This window comes from Rhinolophus sinicus, linkage group LG05, assembly GCF_036562045.2.
Source record: "Rhinolophus sinicus isolate RSC01 linkage group LG05, ASM3656204v1, whole genome shotgun sequence".
Lineage (NCBI taxonomy): Eukaryota > Metazoa > Chordata > Mammalia > Chiroptera > Rhinolophidae > Rhinolophus > Rhinolophus sinicus.
In genome coordinates this window covers 91,625,336-91,647,991 of record NC_133755.1, presented here as the reverse complement: position 1 = coordinate 91,647,991, position 22,656 = coordinate 91,625,336, and the positions used below count along the sequence as shown (strand labels likewise).

The window sequence follows — 22,656 nt, the reverse complement described above, 5'->3', positions numbered from 1 at the left end:
TTGAAAAAGCTCCCCTCTATTTCTAGTTTACTGAGAGTTGCTTCTTATGAATAAGTTAAGTGGTTTCTTGAGATAGACTCTACATCTTCATGCTGTAAAGGTTGTTGAAATGACAACAAAGGATTTAGAATATTATATTAATATAAACTTAGTTGATAAAGCAGCGGCAGGGTTTGAGAGGATTAACTCCAATTTTGAAAGAAGGCCCACTGTGGGTAACATGCTGCCGAGCAGTATGGCATGCTATAGAGGAACTGTTCATGAAAGGAAGAGTTCATCGATGGCGGCAAACTTCAGTATTGTCTTATTTGAAGAAATTACCACAGCCATCTGAAACCTTCAGCAACCACCACCGTGATCATTCAGCAGCCGTCAACTTCGAGGCAATACCTTCCATCAGCAGAAAGATTATGACTCACTGAAGGCTCAGATGATGGTTAGCATTTTTTAGCAATAAGGTATTTCTTAATTAAGGTATGTGCATTGTTATTTTTAGACCTAAAGCTATTGCACACTTAATAGACTATATATAGTATAGTGTAAATGTAACTGTTATGTGCACTGGGAAACCAAAAAATACATGTGTCTCACTTTATTGCAATATTTGCTCTATAATTGCAATAATGTGGAACTAAACACAGTATCTCTGAGGTGTGCATGTATATACATTTACAGCTAATCCAAGTCTATTTTCCAATAACATTATACCACTTTACAGATAGTGTAAGTACCTTATAAGAACCAAATAATCCTAATTCCTCTCTCCTGTCCCTTGTATCATTGCTGTCATTCATTTCATTTATATATAAGTATACATAAGCGTGTATGTATATGCAACATAATTGAATACACTGTTGCTATTATTTTGAACAAACTGTTATCTGTTAGATCAATTAAGAATAAAAGTAAAATTGTTATTGTGCCTTAACTTATTTCTTCTTCTCCACTGTTCTTCCTTTCTTTATATGGATCCAAGTTCCTGTCCTATATAATTTTCCTTCTCTCTAAAGAACATTTTTTATCATTTCCTCTAAGGCAGGCCTATTGGAGGAAAAAAAATCCCTCAATTTTTGTTTGTCTGACAAAGTATTTCTCCTTCATTTTTAAAGGATTATATAACAGGGCACAAAATTCTAAGTTGGTGTGTTTTTTTCACTCAACCTTTAAATATTTCACTCCATTCTTTTCTTGTTTACATGATTTCTGAGAAGTTAGGTGTAATTTTTATCTTTGCTCCTCAATAGGTAAAGTGTTTTTTTCCTCTGGCATCTTTCAAATTTTATCTTTGACTTTCTGTACTTTGAACAGAAAGTCAGTTTTTGTTGTTATTGTTTTTGTTGATTTCTTTGTTTTATTTCTTTTTTTTTTTTTCTTTTTTTTTCATTTATCCTGCTTAATGTTTTCTGAGCTCCTTGGCTCTATGGTTTGGTATCTGACATTTATTTAGGGAAATTCTCAGTCCTTATTTTTTCAAATATTTCTTCTGTTATTTTCTCTTTTTTCTCCTAATGATACTCCCATTATGCATATGTTACACCATTTGTGTAACTATCCCACAGTTCTTGGATATTCTGTTCTGTTTTTTTCCAGTCTGTTTTACTCTTCACTTTTCACTTTCAGAGGTTTCTATTGAGATGTCCTCAAGCTCAGAGTTTCTTTCTTCAGCTGTATTCAATCTACTAATAAGCCCATCAAAGGCATCCTTCACTTCTACAGTGTGTTCCTTTACAGCTCTAGCATTTCTTTTTCATTTTGTCTTATAATTTCCATCTCTTTGCTTATATTGCCCATCTGTTATTGCATGCTGTCTACTTTATGCATTAGAGACCTTAACATATTAATCATAGTTGTTTTAAATTCCCAGTCTATTTCTAACATCGCTGTCATAAATATGTCTGATTCTAATGCTTACTCTTTCTCTTTAAACTGTATTTTTTGCCTTTTAGTATGCCTTGGAATTTTGTCTTGATAACCAGACATGATGTACTGGGTAATAGGAACTAGTATAAATAGGCCTTTATTACTTTGGTGGTAAGATGGGGGCAGGGAGCATTCTGTAGTCACATGATTTGGTCTCAGTCTTTTAATGAGCCTGTGCCTCTGGACAGTGAACTTCACAAGTGTTTCTCAGCAACCCCTCTCCACTCCCGCTCCCACCCCCTGATAGATGGGAAGGATGTCTACAGTGGGCTGAAGTCGGATATTTCCCTTTTCTCAGATCAATAAGGCTCTGACAAAACCCCAGCAGGTTAGGCTCTGGTTAAATCATTTATCCTGAGGGCAGACCTCAAGAACAGAATGCTCTGGAGTATTTCAAAATGTTTTTCCCCTCTGTCTGCCTGAAGCAAGAGGAGATTTTTCTGCCATATTCCCTATGAGAACCTGGTAGAGCTCCAGGAGGTAAAACTCACAAAAGTATGGGGGACCCCCATGACTGAGTCCCCCTGAAGTTTTGTCTCTCAGATTTGGCCACACTGAGCTTCTACCAATTTGTCAATTACAGTTCGGGTTTCCCTACCCTGGTACTGGTTACGCTCCAGTAAGTTGTGACTGTATTCACCTGTCTCTCCAATTTTAGGAGCAGTGGTTTGCCCTGTGACCTCACTTCTCTTTTGGATCTAGGAATAGTTTCTGATTTTTCGGTTTGGTCAGCTTTTTAATTGTTGTTAAGACAGAATGGTAACTTCCTAGCGTCTTACATACTGGACCAGGAATCCTCAGATTATTCCAATTTGATATAAAGAGTTTATATCAGTCCCTAAAGCAGTGATTCAAAAGAATTAGTTGAATGCTTATATATAATATAGAAGCATTTCTTACCTGAATTTTGAGAAACCCTTCACAGTGGTACATAGTGTGGATTGGGGTCATAGAATTAATATTTATGTTGACAAACATAGCCTATAGACTGGCATTTGGGAACAAGATAAGTCAAGCTCTCTTTCCTCTAGGTCTTACCTAGAACACTTTTCTATCCTGCTAACCATTCTCCTCTCGTCCCCAACTCAGGTCTCAGCTAATATCATTTCCTTCAAGAAGGTACCTTCATCATTACCACTCACCTCTACTGCTCTCTTATATGGTCCCATTACACTCTATACTCGTTTTTTAAGTTGCATCACTTTTGTCATTTCTCATGCCATGTGTCTCCTTCATTAGACTGTTCAATATGAAGGGCAGGAGCCACATCTGATCATTGCTGTATCCACTGCACCTTATACTCTGTATTGTTGAATTAATGACAGTAAATTCATACAGAAATATACCTTCTCAGGTAGCAAGCCTAAGTGATTGATATTATTAACTCCTATGTCCTGATGGTTCTGTGTCATGATGTTTAGTATTTGTTGTCTTCAAAGAATCCTTAAGAACCTAAATTTATTTACTATCCTAAATTGGTGTCTTGACCATTGGTAAACAGGTATTGCTATCTATGTTTTTATTTTTTGTGTGTTGTGTTTTTTGATGTAGCACAGACCATTGAGGCAGTATTTTCTTTCTGTTTTTAACTTGTATCATTGTTGAAGACTGAAAATACAGTTAATATTGCCATACAACCAAGATTGTAAAAAATAATTTATTTCATACTATTTACTATAAACTCACTATACATTATAATTCTCAGTAGCATTATATTTGAATTTAAAATGTTTAGACTCAACAAAATAATTCAACAGTGTTGTTTTAGATGACTTGGATTCTCTTTTTCTGGGTAGAAGGCAGTTAGGAGCAAAAGTTTTTATTCCTGGCAGATAGCAGTAAGAAGAAGCCCAGAAATGCTCCCTGTGGGAACTGAGAACTAATATCAGTATAACTGTTTTTTGCAGCATTGCTTATGGTTGAATTTTTAAGGTCACTAATTTATTTTTCTTAATAATTGCTGCCGATGGTTATCTTGTGAAATGATAAGTGTGTGGTTTAAGCCTAATTTTTAGGAGCTGAAAATATCCCAGCCCCTGTTCTCATGGTAAACACATGTTAGCATTTCTAATTGTCGTCTAGAGGAAACTAAGCTACTTGCTAATCAAATGCATTCATTCATTAGATGATCATTTATTGAGCACCTGCTTATTTGCCTTGCATTGGGTTACACTCTGGGCATACACAGATGAAAAACAAGTTCTCTGCCTTCTGGAGGCTATGGGTCAATCAAGGGAATTAGCTGTTAGACCTGAGTCCTCCCAAAATGGAGATTTCGGTTAGTATTAGGTTGGTAATTGCTTTTTTTTGTGATTCTAACCTTTTAAACCGCAATTACTTTTGCACCAACCTAGTAATTCCCGCCAATTTAGCACAGTTTACACATATATGTGTTTGTAGCTTGGAATAATTTCAGACATCTGTGTTTTGATTGTTTATAATATAAGGTAGCTGAAGAAAAGTTTAATATTATTGGCATTAAATTATTATTAACTGTAGTTGTACTTAAGTACATACGATATCATGGAAAGAATAATTTATAAATAGAAATGGTATACTTTTAATCTCATAAAATTGCTAAAAATAACATTCACAAAAAACCTTTTTTCCTAACATACAATGTTGTTTGTATCTATCACTTAATTATTTTGTCCAACAATAAAATTAATACATCTCTCATAATTTGATTGAGACGCCTTGGACAATTAGAAATGGTGATTTTTAATAACTAAATTTTAATGTAAGATTTTGCATTCAGAATGCTGAAATAACTTGGTAATACAAAGACTATACCAGAGTTAGAGAATAACAAGCATAAAGTGACAAGTTCCTCAAGATTTGTAGGCTCCTAATTATTTGGAATACAATGATAGTTAATGCTATATGTCTTTCCTCCCATTCTGCCGGCCAGGGAAGATCTCTTATTTAAAGGGCAGAGTTCCTTCCACTGTCCCCATACCAAGCTCTGCTGGCTGACAAACTGCCCTCCATGATTTTTACAGGATATTTATAACATTGGAAAGTATACAAAAAAGAGAATGTTTAATGAAGAGCTTTGTATGTTGCAATGCTATATACATCATATGGTTCAATTTAGATTCTCTGAAATATCAGAGTTAGAATAAAATTATCAAAAGGAGAAAAGTCACATGGCATTGGTACAAACAAGATGTGCCTATTTGTATTTATGTTTGCTAATGAAATTCAGTCATGATTCCCACTTTGATTTTAAGCATCTTAGACCACCATTCAGTTTTATGCATTATAATTAAATCTCTTGCCCACACACAGACACAAGGGCAGCAAAAAACAACAGGGCATATTTTATCTTTTAAAAAGCTATTACATAGCTTTGATATGAAGCTCCAGAGCTTCAAAGATTTATAGTATTAAAGCAAAACAATATGTCTCTCAGGGCACGGACACCTTCAGCAAACGAAGGCGCCGGCGGCGGGCTTAGAGTCTGAATCCAGTGCGTCCACAGAGGGCAGGGCTGAACTGGGGCTCATGGAGGCAGCAGAATTGGAGACAACTTGATGTAGTCTCCAGTGCCAGAAGAGAGGTGGGAAAAGGTCAGATACAAGAGCAACTGGCTTTTCCTGTAAAACTTGGGAGTGCGGTGGAGCAGAGAGGAGGGCTGCTTCAGCTGCCTTGGGAAACCTCATTTATACATGAAATTCGGAGACGTACTTACCTTCCCAGCCCCAACTCAACTGAGTATTCCAATAAATCAAACACTTAGAATAACTTAATCAGTAAGGACTGGTGAAAGTCTGTTGCTCTCAGCTCACTGTATTCCCTCCCTCCCTTTTCCTGGCAGCAAAGCCAAGCCAGTGCCTGTAGAACCTCTGCCCTATGTGCCCTCTTCATCCCTGCGGAGTGGAGAGCATTTGGGAAACCACCAGGCCCTTGGTAACCAGGACGGCTTCTGTGGCCCACAGATCATCCAAAATGTCTACCCTATATTTAGTTAACTGGGAGTGCACAGTAGTTTGGGAGAGAGTGAATATATACTCCAAATCTTTTTATTGCCCTTTTTCTACTGGATTTAACCCAAATCGGCCAACTCTAAACATATCCTGGCAGGCCACATTATTAATCAGACACTGAGCCCTGCCTTAGTAAGTAAGACATCAGTGGGACCACGTGGTGTGTCACCCCCATGAAGGTCCAACAGACGTGTGCTTTTGCCACAGAACTTTTCAGCCAGGTTTACCTTAATTATTTTGATATTTCCCCCATTTATCAAAATTATTATTGTGGGTACTCAGGGAAATTAAGTGATTCTCTAAGGAAGAGCTAATCGTATAGCAAGAGCCAGAAGTACAACTAAAAGCTCATAATGACCTTCCTTGTTCTAACTCCTCAGCTGTACTGTTTTGGGCATCATTAAGTCCCTTCACTTTTGTTCTGCTCCCAAGGGCTCTTAATCCGGAAAAACAATTTCTTTCCCTACATCTGTTTTCCCCATTAAGGTCAGAAAAGCTAAACACATAGCTCTGGGCAGAATGAGAACCATCTCTGAAGAGCCCTGGACTGAGTCAGGAATCCTAGGCTCCCACATGACCGTGCATGGGTCACTCTCTCCAGGCATTAGTTGTTTTATCTGTTAAATTTGGAATTGGACTAACGTTCACAAAGATACTTTCCAATTCCCAAATTCCATTGTTCCTTAATTCTAGGTGTAAGCAAAGAGTTTGTTCAGCTTGGTTTAGTAGGCTCTGTTTCCAAATTCCTCTTTCATGCTGGAATTAAATGTGGTATGGCAGTCTGAAGGGCTGTTCTTCTTCACGGTGGGGGTCCCAGCATCTGGGACAGAAGAGAACAATGACCACTCTACAGATGGACCGCAAGTGAGAAATGTGACAGATACAGGCAACCTGTCTGCTGTCTGAATAAAAGCCATGGTCTGAAAACCTTAATTTCTATTTCTTGTGGATTAAATTAAATGCCAGTGTTAGGATTTCCATTAAGAAATGATGTTTGTTGTATAATCATGACAGATTCTGAAAGGGTTCCCTTTACTGACAAACCCATCTTTGGGTCTATTAATGGTGTCCTCATCCACTCTCCCACCATTCTCAGCCCTCACTATGCATCCAAATCACCTGAACAACTTTTAAACCATTCCAGAGCCTAAACGAAGCGATAGAGCCGAAGTATCGGTTATTTTTCAAAGCTCCCCAGGTAATCTGGTTGCACGGTGTTTTCTACTATATACTATTCTTAAAATTATTCTGCAAATTTGCACTAGCTGAGAATGCCTCAAACTGAAGATGATTTAGATTCAGGTTTCATCACTGCACTGTGGAGTATTGTACCAGGTTGATTTAGTTTAAATTTGAAGAAAAATTTTAGTTCACCCTTTAAGTGATATTGAGTTAGTTAGCAAGAATTGAGTTTGTTAGGATTATGAGACTATGCATATCTTCAGTAATCTGGGTGAAGTAAATTATGCCAGATGTCAGGGGTTTTGTTTTCTTTTGTTTAATGAAAGACAATGTGGTATGATGAAAAGAATAGAGACCCTGGTTTTTAATCCTAAATCTGCCATTCATTGGACATGTCACTTTAAAAAGGACAATCATAAGACCTTTTTTTACTAGTTGTGGTAAGGCCAAATTAGATGTGGGCATGAAAGTACTTTACAAACCATAAAACCATGTAGCATGTTTTAATCTCTGCCCCTGTCGGCTTTAAGAAATCTATAAATCTCATGCCCTTTTAAATGTTATTTGAAATTAAATATTGTGATTAAAAGCAAACAAAAGGGATACCTAGTTTTCTGCCTCCTTCCTGCCTTTGAGAATGACCTCTCATTGCATTTTACTGTGGTAGGTAAACCATTTACATTAAATTGGAAGTTTATGTAGGGACTGTGTTACTTACCTTTGCGTCCTTTGCATCACCAAGCACAGAGTAGTTTACATAGAGTAAGAAATCTATACAGATTTTCTAAAAGCAAATTACACAAGTTTATAAGACTTCAGACAACAGAACCAAGATATTCTGTCTTAGGCCTTTGACAAAGGAAGTATTTGTAACTGAATTTGGGACCTGCTACAATGATTTTTTTTTTCCAACTTTGAGGAATAATTGAAAAATATAATTGTATGCATTTACGGTGTGTAATATGATGACTTGATATACATAAATATTGTGGAATGATTACCAAGATCAAAATAATTAGCACCTCTATCACCTCACTTAACTCTTTTTGTTATGTTTTGTGTATGGTGAGAATGCGTAAGATCTATTGTCAGCAACTTGCAAGTATACAATACCATATTATTGACTCACCATGCTGCACACCCGATCCTCAGAACTTCCTCTTTTTATAACTGAAAGTTTGTACCCTTTGACCTGCATACCCTTTGACCCCCATCTCCCTGTCCCTGCAGCCCCTGGCAACCACCATTTCTATTCTCTGGGGGGGTTTTGTTTGTTTGTTTGTTGTGGGGGAGTTGTTTTGTTTAGAATCCATATATATGAGTAAGTGATATCAAACAGAACTTGTATTTCTCTATCTGGCTTATTTCACTTAGCATAATGCCCTCCAGGTTCACCCTGTTGTCAGAGATGGCAGAATTTTCTCATATTTTATGACTGAATAATATTCGTGTGTGTGTGTACACACAGAGGATGCCAAAAAATGTATACACATTTTAAGAAAGGAAAACTGTATTAAAATTATAATGCTCATATATACCGATAACAAAAGATGAATACAAGTCACATGTGACTTCTGCAATTACAAGAGGTGCTCAAAGTGGTTCCCATCAGTGTCCAGATATTTCTGATGATGGTGAACTACTGCTTGGGCAACGTTGACCAAAGTGTCCACTTGTATACATTGTTTTGGCACCCCGGTGTATGTGTGTCTGTGTGTGTCTGTGCGTTGTTGGATGGAATGTTCTGTATATGTCTGTTAGGTACATTTGGTATAAAGTATAGGTCAAGTCCATTATTACCTTACTGATACTCTGTCTGAATGATCTATGCATTGTTAAAAGTGGAGTATTGAAGTCCCCTAGTATTACTACATTGGTATCTATTTTTGCCTTCAGATCTATTAATAATTGTTTAATATATTTAGCTGCTCTGATATTAGTTGCATATATATTTACAATTGTTATAGCCTCTTGATAAATTGACTTCTTTATATTATATAATGATCTTTACCTCTTGTTTTAGCTTTTGACTTAAAGTCTACTTTTTTTTATATAAATACAGCTACCTCTGTTCTCTTTTGTTTTACATTTACATGGAATATCTTTTCTCATCCCTTCACTTTCAGCCTGTGAGTATCTTTAAAGCTTATGTGAATCTCTTGTAGGCAGGCAGTATATACTTAGTTTTTTCTTCGCTTTTCTTCTTTTTACCCACTCAGGCATTCTTTGTCTTTTAACTGGAAATTTTAAACCATTTACATTTAGAGTAATTATTGATATGTAAGGACTTACTGTTGCCATTGGTATAAATGTTTTCTGATTGTTTTGTACTTCGTTTATCCCTTTCTTTTTCTGTTGCTGTCTTTCTTTGAGAATGGTTGGGTTTTTTTGTAGTGGTATGCTTTGATTTTTTTATCATTTGTGTATCTATTACAGGTTTTTTATTTGTGTTTACAATGAGGCTTTCATACTACATCTTATAACAGTCCATTTTAAGCTGATAACAACGTTACTTCAGTTACATAAAAACATTGTACACATTTACTTGCCCCACACACACATACTTCATGTTGTTGATGTCACCATTTATATCTTCTTATATTTTGTATCCACTAACAAAATGTTTTAGCTGTAGTAATTTTTAACACCTATATGCTAGAGTCCAAAGTTATTTGTATATCACCATTGCAGTATTAGAGTATGTTGAATTTGTCAGTGAATGTTAAACTTTTATCAGTGAATTTTATACTTCCCATATGTTACTAATAATAATTGACCTCCTTTTTATTTCATCTTGAAGAACTTCCTTCAGCATTCTTGTAAGGCAGGCGTAGTGGTGATAAATTCTCTCAGTTTTTGTTTCTCTGGGAAAGTCGAAAGTCCGTATCTACCTAGGAACTACTTTCCTAGGTAAAGCATTCTAAATTGGCAGGGTTGTTTTCCTTCGAGCACTTTGAATATCAAGCACTTTGAATATATCATCCCACTCTCTCCTGGCCTACAAGGTTTCTTCTAAGATACCTGCTGAGAACTTTATCTATATTTGCTTCTATGTGATGACTCCTTTTAAACTTGCTGCTTTCAAAATTCTCTTTGTCTTTGATTTTTAAGAGTTTGATTATAATATGCCTCAGTGAAGATCTCTTTGGGTTGAAACTATTTGGGGATCTTGGAGCTTTGTGTATCTGGACGGCCGTCTCTCCCCAGGTTTCGGAAGTTTTCAGCCACTGTTTCTTTAAGTAAGTTCTCTGACCCTCTCTCTTCTTCTAGGATTCCTACAATGCAAATATTGTTTCACTTAATGTTGCCCCATAATTCACATAGGCTTCTTTTACTCCTTTTCATTCTTATTTCTTTTTTCTCCTCTAAGTGGATAATATTAAGAGATCTGTTTTCAAGTTTGAAGATTCTTTCTTCTGGTTGAATGAGCCTGTTAATGAAGCTCTCTGTTGTAGTTTTCATTTCATTTATTGTATCCTTCATTCTATTTGGTTCTTTTTTATTTCTCTCTCTTTGTTGAAGTTCTCATTTTGTTCATGTATTGTTTTCTTGAGTTCATTGAGTTGTCTATGTTCTCTTGAATCTCACTACACTACCTTAAAATAATTATTTTAATTCTTTTTCAAGTGACTCTCAGATCTCCATTTCTTTGGGGTTAAGTTCTGGAAAATTACTGAGTTTCTGTGGTGGTATCCTGTTTCCTTGCTTCTTCATGTTTCTAGTGACTTTGCATTGATGTCTGTACATTTGAGGGAGGGGTGACCTATTCTAGCGTTTTGGGGCTGACTTTGGTTGAGAAAGTCTTTCACCTGAAGGTGGCTTTAAGGGCTTTGGCTGGGTGGAGTGAAGCATCTCTGATTCTGGGGAAGACATGGTGGCATAGTCTCTGTTCAGTTTCATCAGCCAAGGTCTAAATTAGCAAAGACTGCAAGGGTCCTCAGTAGCAGAGGCTGCTGAGGTCTTCCAGTCCTCATTTTTGCCTGTGTGAGGAAGTGCTACCCAAGGTGATCCCCCTTGGCTCCAGGTCTGGTGCACTGGCACTCAGAGCAGCAGTAAAACTGCTGGGGTACTGGGGACAGGTACATATGGAGCTACCACAGTGCCTGGGTCCTGGGGCACAGGTGCACTTGTTGCAATGGCAATGCTAGTATCTTAGGTGCAGGCTTGTTCAGATCTCCCAAGGAACCAGATTCTGAGTCTCTGGGACTTGCCATAGTGTTTGGACCCCAAGATGGGACACAGCAGTGACACAGGTTGTGGGATCACAGGGTTAGCAGTGACTAGGGTGCAGGGTGCATCAGCAGCGTACCTTGGGGATAGTGAGTCAAAGCTCTGACTCTGGCCACAGGGGACAGGGTGCAGATCATCAGCAGCTCAGCCTCAGCAATGCCAGTTCAAAGCCATGACTCAGGACGTGAGGGATGGAGCACAGAGCTGCAGCAGTGCTAGCCAGGGATGGCAAGTTGATGCCATGACTTAGAACCCAGGGGTGGGCCAGAGAGCAGCAGCAGCTCCAGTCCCATAGATGGTGAGGTGGTGTGGTATCCCAATCCCAGATCTCCAATCCACAGCATCAAGTGCGGCCTCTGGGGGCAGGTCTCACAGCAGCAACAGGCTCTAGTCCCAGTGAGGAGATGCAGCAGTGGAGGCTCCATGCAGCTCCATTAGCTGAGTTCAGCGTTGCTGAAGATCTGGCGGGGGGTGGGGGGGTGGGGGGGAGGGTGCAGGTCCTCAGTAGCAAAGGCTACAGATGTCCACGACAGTGACTTTCTGAGGTTTTCCTGTTCTTCTTTCCACGTGGCATGGAATTCATTTGAGGGAGTCCCTCTTTGCACTGAGCTGCTTTAAACTGGGGGTGGAGTGATGCAGGTAAAGTGCTTCCCACGCTTCTATGTGGCCATGCTGGGTTTTTTTTTTGAGCAGGGTTCTGCTTCTTGGTTCAGAGCTTTCCCGGAACTGTTTGTGCATGTTTTTAGTTAGTTATTTATTGTTTTTGTGGGAAGATGAGCTTTGAGACCTTCTAGCCTGCCATCTTGCTGATGTGAGACCCTACAAGGAAATTGTTTTTATCTTATTTAAAGTTTGAGAAAGCAGAAAAGAATCAGGAAAGAGAGTAGTGAGAATAATAAGTAAGTCTGAACTGGGAGAAGGAGAGGTTTTATCTACAGTTTAAGCTTTATTAATCAGGGTATGACATTAATAACACAATCATATTCAACTTAGAATGACAAGGTATGTTTTGTAACATTTATCTTCTTTTGCTTAAGATGAATATTAATCTTTTGCTTTGTAATATTAATTTGCATTCTTTAAAATGCGCAATTTATGATGACCCACAGAAAAGACAGAAGTTAACCACTTTGGGATTTAAATGTTTTCTCTAGCTTATTCATATGCTCATAAGCAAAAAAAAAAAGGTTCTATTTTGAAAGTGCACTGTTAGGAGTTAATTTCTCTGCCAATGTCCCGTGCAGTACATAGAATCTGTGTCTGCTGCAGCAGGTGTATTGAGGTTCTAACAGGTCGTAACTTAGGGCTAAATGAATAAATGAATGTCAAAAAGAGAACTAGCTGAATCCTCAGTTTAAAAAAAGAAAGCCAAGAACTATAATTGGTCCTCAAAAAAAACTAAATATCATCTTTGCTGGTAACTTTGAGAGATGCTAAATTGTCTGAGCTATTCAAGAAATTCACACAGGAGCAACTAGTTGAGAACAGAGCTTTATTAAATCAGAAATAAAGCTTAAGTGGCGTATAGGTGCTGGTTTGTTGTGTTGTTGATTACTTTGTGCTTTTCAGTAGTGGGGTGTGGTCCTGGCTGTTTGTGGTCAAGGTCTGCAGAATGTCTGCGAAGATACAGAACTGGGAACCACAGACTCTGACAGCAGAGAGTAAGTGGGATACAAAGTGTTTCGTGAGAATGTGGCCTCTGGAAGGTCCTCACACTAAGCGATGTTTAAATTTAGTTTCAACATTCGCAACACAAATAAAGAGAAATTCACAGTTGACACAAAGATGAGTTGTCCTCATCCATCTTCCTTTAAAGTTGCTTACTCTGGAAAGGATGCCAAGTCTGCGACGTTCCCATAATCGTCCTACACAGACAGCATACATCCTTTGTACATCAAAAGGAAAACGCAGTGACTCAGGGTGGAGGACCCTAGGGGATTGGTTTGCTGAAATTGCTCTTCACTAATTACACATGCATGTTTGTTCCTTCTTTGTTTTCAAATTAGAATAGGAAGAACTTATTCCAGAAATCTGCGTCAGCTCTACAATGTGATTTTTCTCATTAAACTTAGCTACTTGAGGATCTATTATTAAATAAGCCTGTCATCTTTTAGTTGTTTGCAAACAATAATGATACAACATCTGTGATGGTGAATTGATCTTTGCAAAGTAGATTTTTCAGTACTAGGGAGAACCATTTCATATTGCACACTGTGGAAGGCTTAAACGTGGTGATTTCTCAGGTGGGTTCAGCCAAGACCCTTCTCCTGAGCCAAAACTTCTTTTCCAAGCAAGCCTCACTTCAGCCATTTACCTTTAAGAGACATCCAGCTTTACTCCCAGGTCCATTTATCTCCATGTAAACCATCACTGGGTTTTTAAATAGTATGTTATGTTAAAGGTTGTCACTGTGGTTGTAAAATTTAAACTACCAAGGTCGAGAAACTGAAAGTGTTACTTTGGCGTAAGGCTCTCCCCGGCAGTCCTGGTGGTAGGGGCTGTTTCATGGCCTGAGGCTCCCCTGCCTGTGGTTGTGGGGAGACACTCGACCCATTCCTGCAAGTTATTTGTGGCTCTCTGAGGAACTCATTTAACACTGTTCTCCGGTGCCTGATCTTAGGAGGTAGGACTGGAATTTTCTAGTCCTTGTTAGAATGTTTGCTTCAATCCATAAGTGTCCTGTGGCACAAAAAGCCTGATGTCGGGTGCAAGCTCACAGAGAGAGCCCTGAGGAATGAAACTTGGAATGTGCCCCTGTTCTCTCATCTTTGATATGCTGATCCAGAGTGAACTGCGTAGCAGCATAACCGACTGATGAAATTTCAGCCAGGGCTCCAAAGCCTGACAACCATAGTAAATCCTGTGTAAGCAGAATATTTCAAGGGATGGTTTTGAAGTTGATTGAATTTTATGATTAACAGAAAGTTATCCAACCAACCATTTGTGTTTCACCTCATGTTGGTAAAAGTCTTTCTAAAAAGCTTGGGGTTCACTTTTTTTTTTCAGTGTAATTAAAAATGGGTTTTAATCATTCTTTTTAGAATTAAACAAGATAGTGCATCCATAGCATTATCTTAAAAGCTTATTCTATATTTGCTATCACGTAGCTGATGGAGGTAAACTTGTTGAACTGAAAGTAGATAGACTCCAAAAGAGCCCCAGAGTTATAAGCTTAAAGGAAAATAAAATCCCTGATATAAGATTTTGTCATTTTCTTTCCATTTTTCTGAAAACAGACTGTAGAAAAACTCCATCTAATTGAGGGTTATGAATTATCTGAATGTAACTGTTCCTAGTTTAACTAATGAAAAATATGGTGGGGGAAAGGGTAATTTTGTTCCTAAGTCCTAGATTTTAGTTCTGCTTCACTCTGGGTCTCATTATGTGACTCAGAACAAGTCACAGAGGCCCAGTATAGCCCAGGTCTGCCTGCTCTGAAATGTAGAATATATCTCTTGGAATGAAAAATCATGCAGTCTTACTCTCTTTACTGGAATGTATTATATAATTGTAATTAGTATCCATTTTCCCATTTTCTTTTATGGGAATATTTTATCCCATCATGAATATCTATATGTACCTATATATGTGCATGTCTGTAGATAAAATTATGTAAGATTCGAGTTTTGTGTAATGTCTGTAATGCACAGAACTCCTTGGAGACCACCATATTTCAGGGGGGAGAAAAGGCCTCTTCTTAGTGTCTGCTCCCGTACCTTTACACTGAGACTATAAATTAAGCCCGGGAAGGCTATAATGAGTCGGTAATTTATAGACTATTAAGATACTTAGAAGTGATTCCTGAGTATGTCCAAAATAGAGAACACATGTTTATAAAGGACAAACAGATTCAAAACAACATGTCTTTGGCCTAACGAAGCCCAATCAATTAACAAAATGGGATGTCTTAGTTTGCGTATCTCCCACTCCCCCAAAATAGAATCACTGACCACTTGCTAACCACCCTGACTTGAATAGACAAAGTGGCTGCTATAGCTTGGCCACCAGAAAGGCATATTAAGCACTCTGTTAGACTGGAACCAGCGGAGTCTACCAAACAGGAAGAGAGCTCTGCTTGCTTTTTTGCCTCCTTTCCCGGTTTGACTTGATGTGATAATTCATTGCAGATTTCTTTTTCTTTGACAGAGTGCCTACCGCCGGAATGGGATGGCCTTTCTGGCTTGCTGATGGGACGGGGACGGGGACTGCAACAACAGGAAAGGAGGCAATGTTCTAGTAAGGTGATGTCTCTTCCCTTCTCTGGACACAATAAAACACAAGTTTACCTTGTCTGTATCCTCAGGAGTGGGCTGGTTTGTTGTGACTATGAACAGGCTGACTCCAGCTCTTTTCCAGCCCCCTCACGCTCAGTCTTGTTTACTAGATGGGCCGTTTAGCTAATTAATGGCAGGATGTTTGGGATACTGTGTAGGTGGACAAGAATGCAGATCACACAATTTTGAAATTTTAATTTAGAATGGATTTACTGCCCTCAGTTCACATATCTTAAAAGCAGTGTCTTTTTTTTTTTTTTTTTTTTTTTGTCTTTTTTTCCCCCCAGTGTTTAGTCTGTGTTTTACATGATGCATTTTGTAATCCAAGTTTGGGACAAAGGAAACAGAATTAAAAGGACAGTCAGTTTTCCTCTTGCACTATCCCACCAACTTTCCGACATTTGTTGACTCTCCCTACATAAAATGGAGACAGGTATCCATTTTATAAAGTCACTCTCCTCAGAGACCTAATTGACCTGATGAACTGTCTGTTCCCACCTTTCCTTCACCCCATGTACACTGGGGGTGCCAAGAAAATGTATACGAGTGGACACTTTAGTCACCGTTGCTCAAGCAGTAGTTCACCGTCATCAGAAGTGTCTGGACGCTGATGGTAACCACTTTGAGCACCTCTTGTAATTGCAGAAGTCAAACATGACTTGTATTCATCTTTTGTTATCAGTATATATTATTACAGTTTTAATACAGTTTTCCATTCTTAAAATGTATATACATTTTTTTGGCACCCCCTGTATAGCTAGTATATATGTAATTTTCATGCCTTCTTCCTGACATCCTGTGTGTCTGCCTGTCATGTGTGTTTTTCCTCACATAGATCCATCTTCATGTCTCTCCTTTCCCTGTGCCTCCATTCCCCAGGCCCATTGCTCACACACGTGCTGGACCCATTTAGAAGCAAAGTAATTAGAATCAGTAGAGGAAGGGGAGCCGAGTGATTTGCCTTCTCCCTTCAAAGCACTCCCACACCTAGACTGGAAATGTAGGCTGAGTAACTTCTTGCTGGTAGCAACTGAGCTACCCTTCTGGCATGAGGAACTTGAACTCTTGGGAAAAATATAGCAGATGTAGCTGTACAGTTCCTGATTAAACTTGAATTGCAAAAAAAAAAAAAAAAAAAAAATTATTTCTTTAATTCTGGAGAAGTTTTGTGTAATTTTATTTTTATCATGGTTTTACACACACTGAATCAGCCTTTGTAAAGAATTAATGAAAACAGAAGTGAGAAGCATGAAAGATTTTCATCTTGTGACCAAATCATTGTGAAGCTCAGTTAATATGATTGCGCCATGTTATTCACATTTGTTAGCTATCACTTACCTGCTCTGTGTTAGTCCTTCTGGAAAAAATCTCCATGTCAGGAACAAAAAACGCAGATATATAATATCAAAAAATTGCCAAAGGGTTTTGATGTTCCATCTGTGCTTGCTGAAATGTATGATTAAACTTTTCTTTTTATCATCATTCTTATTTTTCTTGGCGTCCCTAATCATAGAAAATTATAAGCTTGCAGTAAACATCCTAACTTTTAAAACGACAGCATTTATTGTATTTGGTTTCGATCTGCCAGGCTTATTGATGTATAAAATTTTCAGGGGCTAATTTTTCACATCAAAATTCCTTCTCTCCCACATTCTACATTTTAAAGTATGTGCAAAGCAGAAAATACAGGATTTAGGTTTTTTTCTCTTCATTTTATTCTACCTGATCTCCTTATAGTCCCAGAGAAGGAAGACTCAATGTACATTTCTCTCAGAAATATGACAGGTCTGTGTTTTTGTTGGTCTAGCATGTGTTTGTCTATCTTGAACAGTCTGACAGGTAATTATTTATAAAATCTGGTTTTGCCCAGTAAGTTCATATAATAACCTTTCACTTTTCATCATAAGCCAGTGAGCTGAATTTAGAATAAAACAAGGTCATTAATGTCCGTCCCGAACCAGCCTAGATGTCCCCATAATTGCTCAGTGTTAATATTTTTAATTCATTTTTTCTTTTCTACTGTTAGGTTCTTTCTCTGACTCTTTTCACAACACTAAATTAGAAGTGAAATAAAATTTTTTTAAGCAATAAATGTAGAACAGAAAAAAAAATTTATAGAAGGAAAGTTTCAGAAAACGTGACTTCCATAAATTTCTCTCTAAAGATTAAAATATTATATAGAATCATAAAATGTTAGAACAGAAGGTAGTCTTAAAAGATCATTGAACACAACCACTCATTTTGCAGATGAAAAAGATGGCCAACAGAGGGAAACTGACTTTCCCAATATCACTCAATAATGTCAGTGACAGACCAGAGGCCACATCCACGGCCCCTAATTCTCAGTCTAGTAGTACAGTCCACCATACTGGATTTACAGAAGACATTACCAAGATATGTCGTGTTTTTATGGCATGTTTATCTTAGACAGTAATCTAAATTTATTTTTTTAAATGATACTAATTATGGACACATAACTGTTACAGTAAAATTTTCTTCAAAGAGACTGTGGTATTTATTAAATAATCTGTTATATGTCAATTACACATCCATTTTGAAAAAGAGGTCTGTAAGCAGGAACATGGAAGATTAGCATACTTTGAGTACCTACTTTGTGTCAATGAATCTTACCCTCTGGTATTCCATTTATCCTCACAATGACTTTATGAGGTAAGTGCTATAAAACAAACAAAAACTCAGGCTCAGCTCTAAAGCAAATGTGAATACACAAAATAGTTTCTACTTTTGTAGCCTTGTGTTTTGGAGATCAAATTTGAAAAGAACTAAAACCAACAAATCAGTAAATAAATAGCCTCTCTTATGGGAAATTGACACTGCCTCATTGGTTTGAGGGTAAAAGAAAGAGAAATATTTCTCCCTTCACCTAAATTTGGAAATGCGACTTTCTGAACATGCCATTGTAAGGCTGGGCCTTTAACCTTCCTGCCTTCACATGTTGCAATAATTGAGATTCAAAAATAATGTTCCAGTTTTAGAACCAAGAGTTTTATTTAAAAAACATCAGCAGCACAAATATTTTTTAAATGGTGTATATAATTCTTATATCTGGGAAGAATTCTTCATTTATTACTGTTTGTTCTTTGTTTCTATAAAATCATAAACAATCCATGTTTAATGCTTTTACCATGTAGAAGACAAATAAACATAACTGGTGATTCTTGGTCTGACAGAAAACAAGTTTACTTGTCTAGAAATTATAAAGTTTCATTTTATGAAAAAGATTTTATAGAGTTCCCAAATCAGATATTTCTTTCCGGTTCATATAACCCCTTGTATAAAACTGAATCACTACAGAGAAAGTATTCCCTCATCTGCCCTCCTGGAATTTAGATAGAACCTTCCCAGGTTGCATTTAAAATTTTACCATCAACCATGTATACATCTCATAAAATATTTTACAGTTTCCTGTATGCTCTGGCCGAACATTTCATAGTGCATAAACACTTCTGCAAATCATATAAGGGCATCAAGTTGAATATGTCATTGCAGTGGCCCCCACATAAAGCTGATTGTTCAGCAATTTATTTTCTTATTTTTATCTTCTTATTTGAAAGCCAAGCTAAAACTGTGTGCTCTTATTCTACTGTTACAGGGGGTAGGGGGACTCGAGCTGTTTTAGTTCATTAAAGCAAAAGCTTTCTGCAGAGGGCATCAAGCCAAGCTTAAACAACAAAACCATGCCTGCAGGAATTGGATGTAAATGTGATGGTTAAATAAGGGCCAGATGCCTTTAAAAAGTCAAATATTAAAAAGTCATATCTCTTAAAGCAAGTCTCTAATGTTGTGAGTAGGATAGTGATACCATAGCACTTTAAAAAAGAAAGAAAGAGACTTGGATTTGTTTTCTAGGACAAAATATCAAATATTCAAGCTGTCATAAGTCATGGGAATTTTGGCAATTGAAGCATATTTTAAAACAATCAATTCCTACAAAGTCACAAGAAACCCTCATACAGTATTTCATTGTTGGAAACCACTGTAGTTCTGTATGTTCCCTTTTCTGCTCATCGCCACCCAATAGTCACTATTCTCATTTTTTTCCAAAGGAAAATAAAAATAGAAAAAGATACAGGAAAAATCAAGATTATTACTTATATGATTTTACTTATACCAGGCACCACTTTACTTGCTATTAAAAATGGTGATGGATTTTCTCAGCATTTTAATAATAAATCTGACATAATAATTAAAGTACACCATGTGCCACCCTGTGTGCTAAGCATTCTGTGTGGGTTGCCTCATTCAATTCTCACACCCCACTACAAGATGTGCAGTTACTCTCCCTGTTGGCCTTAAGCAGTAGGGAGGAAACTGAGGGACAGAAGGCTCCGTGCCTCCCGCATAGGTCCCCAAGGTGGAGCTGGCATCTGTAGCCAGCACTCTGACCCCGGAGTTCACGCCCTACCCACTGTAACACCGCGCGTGGAGGGTGTTCAAGGCTTCTAAGAACATGTGAAAAAGACTTGCTGCCCTGATCCTAGAAGTGCTTCTCAGTACCAAAAAACTAGATTACGAGAAAATTTCATTGGAACTTAACATTCCTTCTCTAAGGCCAAGTATTGTGTATATAATAGAATATCATATAATGTATAATAGAACATAATTATATAGAATGATGCCAAGTCCTCTATAATGTCTTAAACTTTAAGATAAATACATATGATCAATGCGCATGCCAGGAATCCCTATACAAATTATGAGGAAAACTCCCTCAAAGATCCATGGGTACAAAGCATCTCCTTTGTGAAGACCGGGTTTACAGGGTTTCTCCAGAAGGCTCTAATTACATAGGCTACTATTTTATGCTTTCATGCAACGTACTTCTCTCGTGTTATAAAGTAATTCCCATCTTGTTTACATGTGTTTGCAGTGGCAGATACAGAATTACATATGGCAGTCTGTCCCTTGAAACTCTGTACAGATGCCCCCTTTAGTGTTTGCTCATTAGTTATGATATAGTCATTGTTTCTCCAAGCCCGGGTTGTTTGTGTGTGTGCTTGCGGGGAGTGGTGGACAGAGATAAAGAAGAAATTGGAATGAAAGTTGCTGAGCACAATTTGAGTTAGAAATGATGATTTTTTTTTCTCTCTCTCATCAGTAGTTTTTAATTCCACCCTAGGTCTGTTCTTCCTCAGGATATGTCACTTTCTGATGTATAGCCTTTAAGATTCCAACTAGCAGTGCCCCGTCCAGCTGCAGTGCCCCATACCTGCAGCTTTCTTTACTGAATAGTGTCAATTAATTTCTTCCAGCCACTTTACTTAGGGGAGATCAGTTCACCTACCAGTACATGGGCCACTTCTCATCACGCCCCCCTCACCTGTGTGTGCCCGTCAAGAAGTCCCTAAGTAGCTGTGACTACTGCAGCTCGTGGGTTGTCCTGCCATCTTCCATAGGTTTGACTGTGAAGAAACAATGAGTCCAAGTGGCTTTGGGCAGTTTATCACTTACACAGCAGCACGAGCAAGATTGGCACGGTGCCAACATTCCATGTTCCTAACCCCACAGGAAGATACCAAGTCATAGGGGCCGGATGACAGAAGATGTGAGTGGTGGGTCACTGTGTCATGTGAGGCTCCAACTCCAAACTCCAGCCAAGCAGCTTTTCAGTTTGCATCCGTCCCCAGGAGATAGAGGTGGGCGGTCCCAGGCCACAGTAAAACCAGAGAGACGAGAGAAACTACCTTGGAAGCTCATCCCAGGACTGGCTGTCTCTACTTCCCTGGGGTAATCGCCGACGGTGGTGGAAGCTTGCCTATGTGGTCTATTGGAGACATGCAAAGCCACCAGGGTGCCTGTCCCCTAGAATACGTAGTGTCGTGTTCTGTTAACAGCATGAACAATTAGTCTGCCCCTTCTTTCCTAGGTTTTCATGGCGGCCTCCTCCCTAACTCTTTCCTATAAACCGTCCTTCCGGCCTCAGTGCATAGCACCTTCTGCTTCCTCTGAACTTTTTATGTCTCTGTCTTTCCCATTTAGTGTCCTAATCTTCTCTCCATGTGCCTTGCAGCCTGCACTAGATTAAGAATTTCTTGAGGGCAAGTCTTGAATGTATACATCTTTGTAATCACCATATGCACATAGTAGGTATTCAATAAACATTTGTTAGTTGGTTGATAGAAAAAAATACTCATTTCAACAGAAGCACAGAATCCTGTTTGTTGTTAAATCTCTGTTTCTCTCTTACTGATGCTTGTTTTGCTTTGGCTGCAAATCTGCCGAATTTCAGATAATCACAGCCTTTTTCTTAAAGACAAATAGAGTCTCAGGGACCAGGTTTCTTGTGGCCTTTATGAGTTGGTCGTTGTGACTTCAGTCTTGTTTGCAGGGGTTAATGACCTCAAAAAGAGAGGTAACCTCAGTGTCATTTGTACTGCTAACGACCTCTGTGTCCCACCTGAATCTTGACAAACTTGAAAAAGAATTATAGACTCACTCACTACTTTTGTATATAGTACCATCTTTGAAAACCTACTAGTTCTCCCACTAGTTTACTGGGAAGACAATGAGCCATTTCAGGGTGAAATTTCCTTAAAGGTAATGGAAATAACATGTCCCCTGAACTTAAAGCAAATATGGTCATCTATTTACACTGAAAATAATGAGATTTTGTGACCTAGAAGCAACAGTTTGTCACTCAATGGTAGCTTGCAATGAAAATGTCTCTTTATCTCTGCTCCTTCATTCATTTATTCAAAAAAAAAAAAAAAAAAATTTTTTTTTAGCACCTATGAAAGCTAAGCAATCAATGTGGAGTCTATAGTTCCCAAACTATGAGTCAGGGACCTGTGGGAAACTGTGGAATTCTTGAAAGGGGCTCATGAGGCCACTTACATTATCTGTAGATGAAATAAACATGTTTTGCCTATACAGGTGCCACTGTTTTAAATACATGTATAAGTGTGAGAAAAAAAAAATATATATATATATACACACACACATATATATGCCATTGTGATTGATATAATATAAATTCATTAATTTTTTGGCATTATATTTTTTTCATTCAAAAGGCAGCAAAAGTACAAATTATGGAATGC

General features: G+C 38.0%; 1 protein-coding gene across 3 annotated transcripts in view; it reads left to right on the top strand.

Moving 5' to 3' along the window:
- SUPT3H (SPT3 homolog, SAGA and STAGA complex component) overlaps window positions 1–22,656 on the top strand; it is a 464,238-nt gene that overhangs the window by 429,638 nt on the left and 11,944 nt on the right. For 2 of the 3 annotated variants that reach the window (XM_074333029.1, XM_074333030.1), the window contains exon 12: window positions 15,468–17,078. In XM_074333029.1, the coding sequence (XP_074189130.1) occupies window positions 15,468–15,509 (42 nt within the window). In that variant the 3' untranslated portion in view covers window positions 15,510–17,078. Of the gene's footprint in view, window positions 1–15,467; window positions 17,079–22,656 lie in introns of those variants that run through there. The other variant, XR_012496623.1, reaches the window with a different exon arrangement.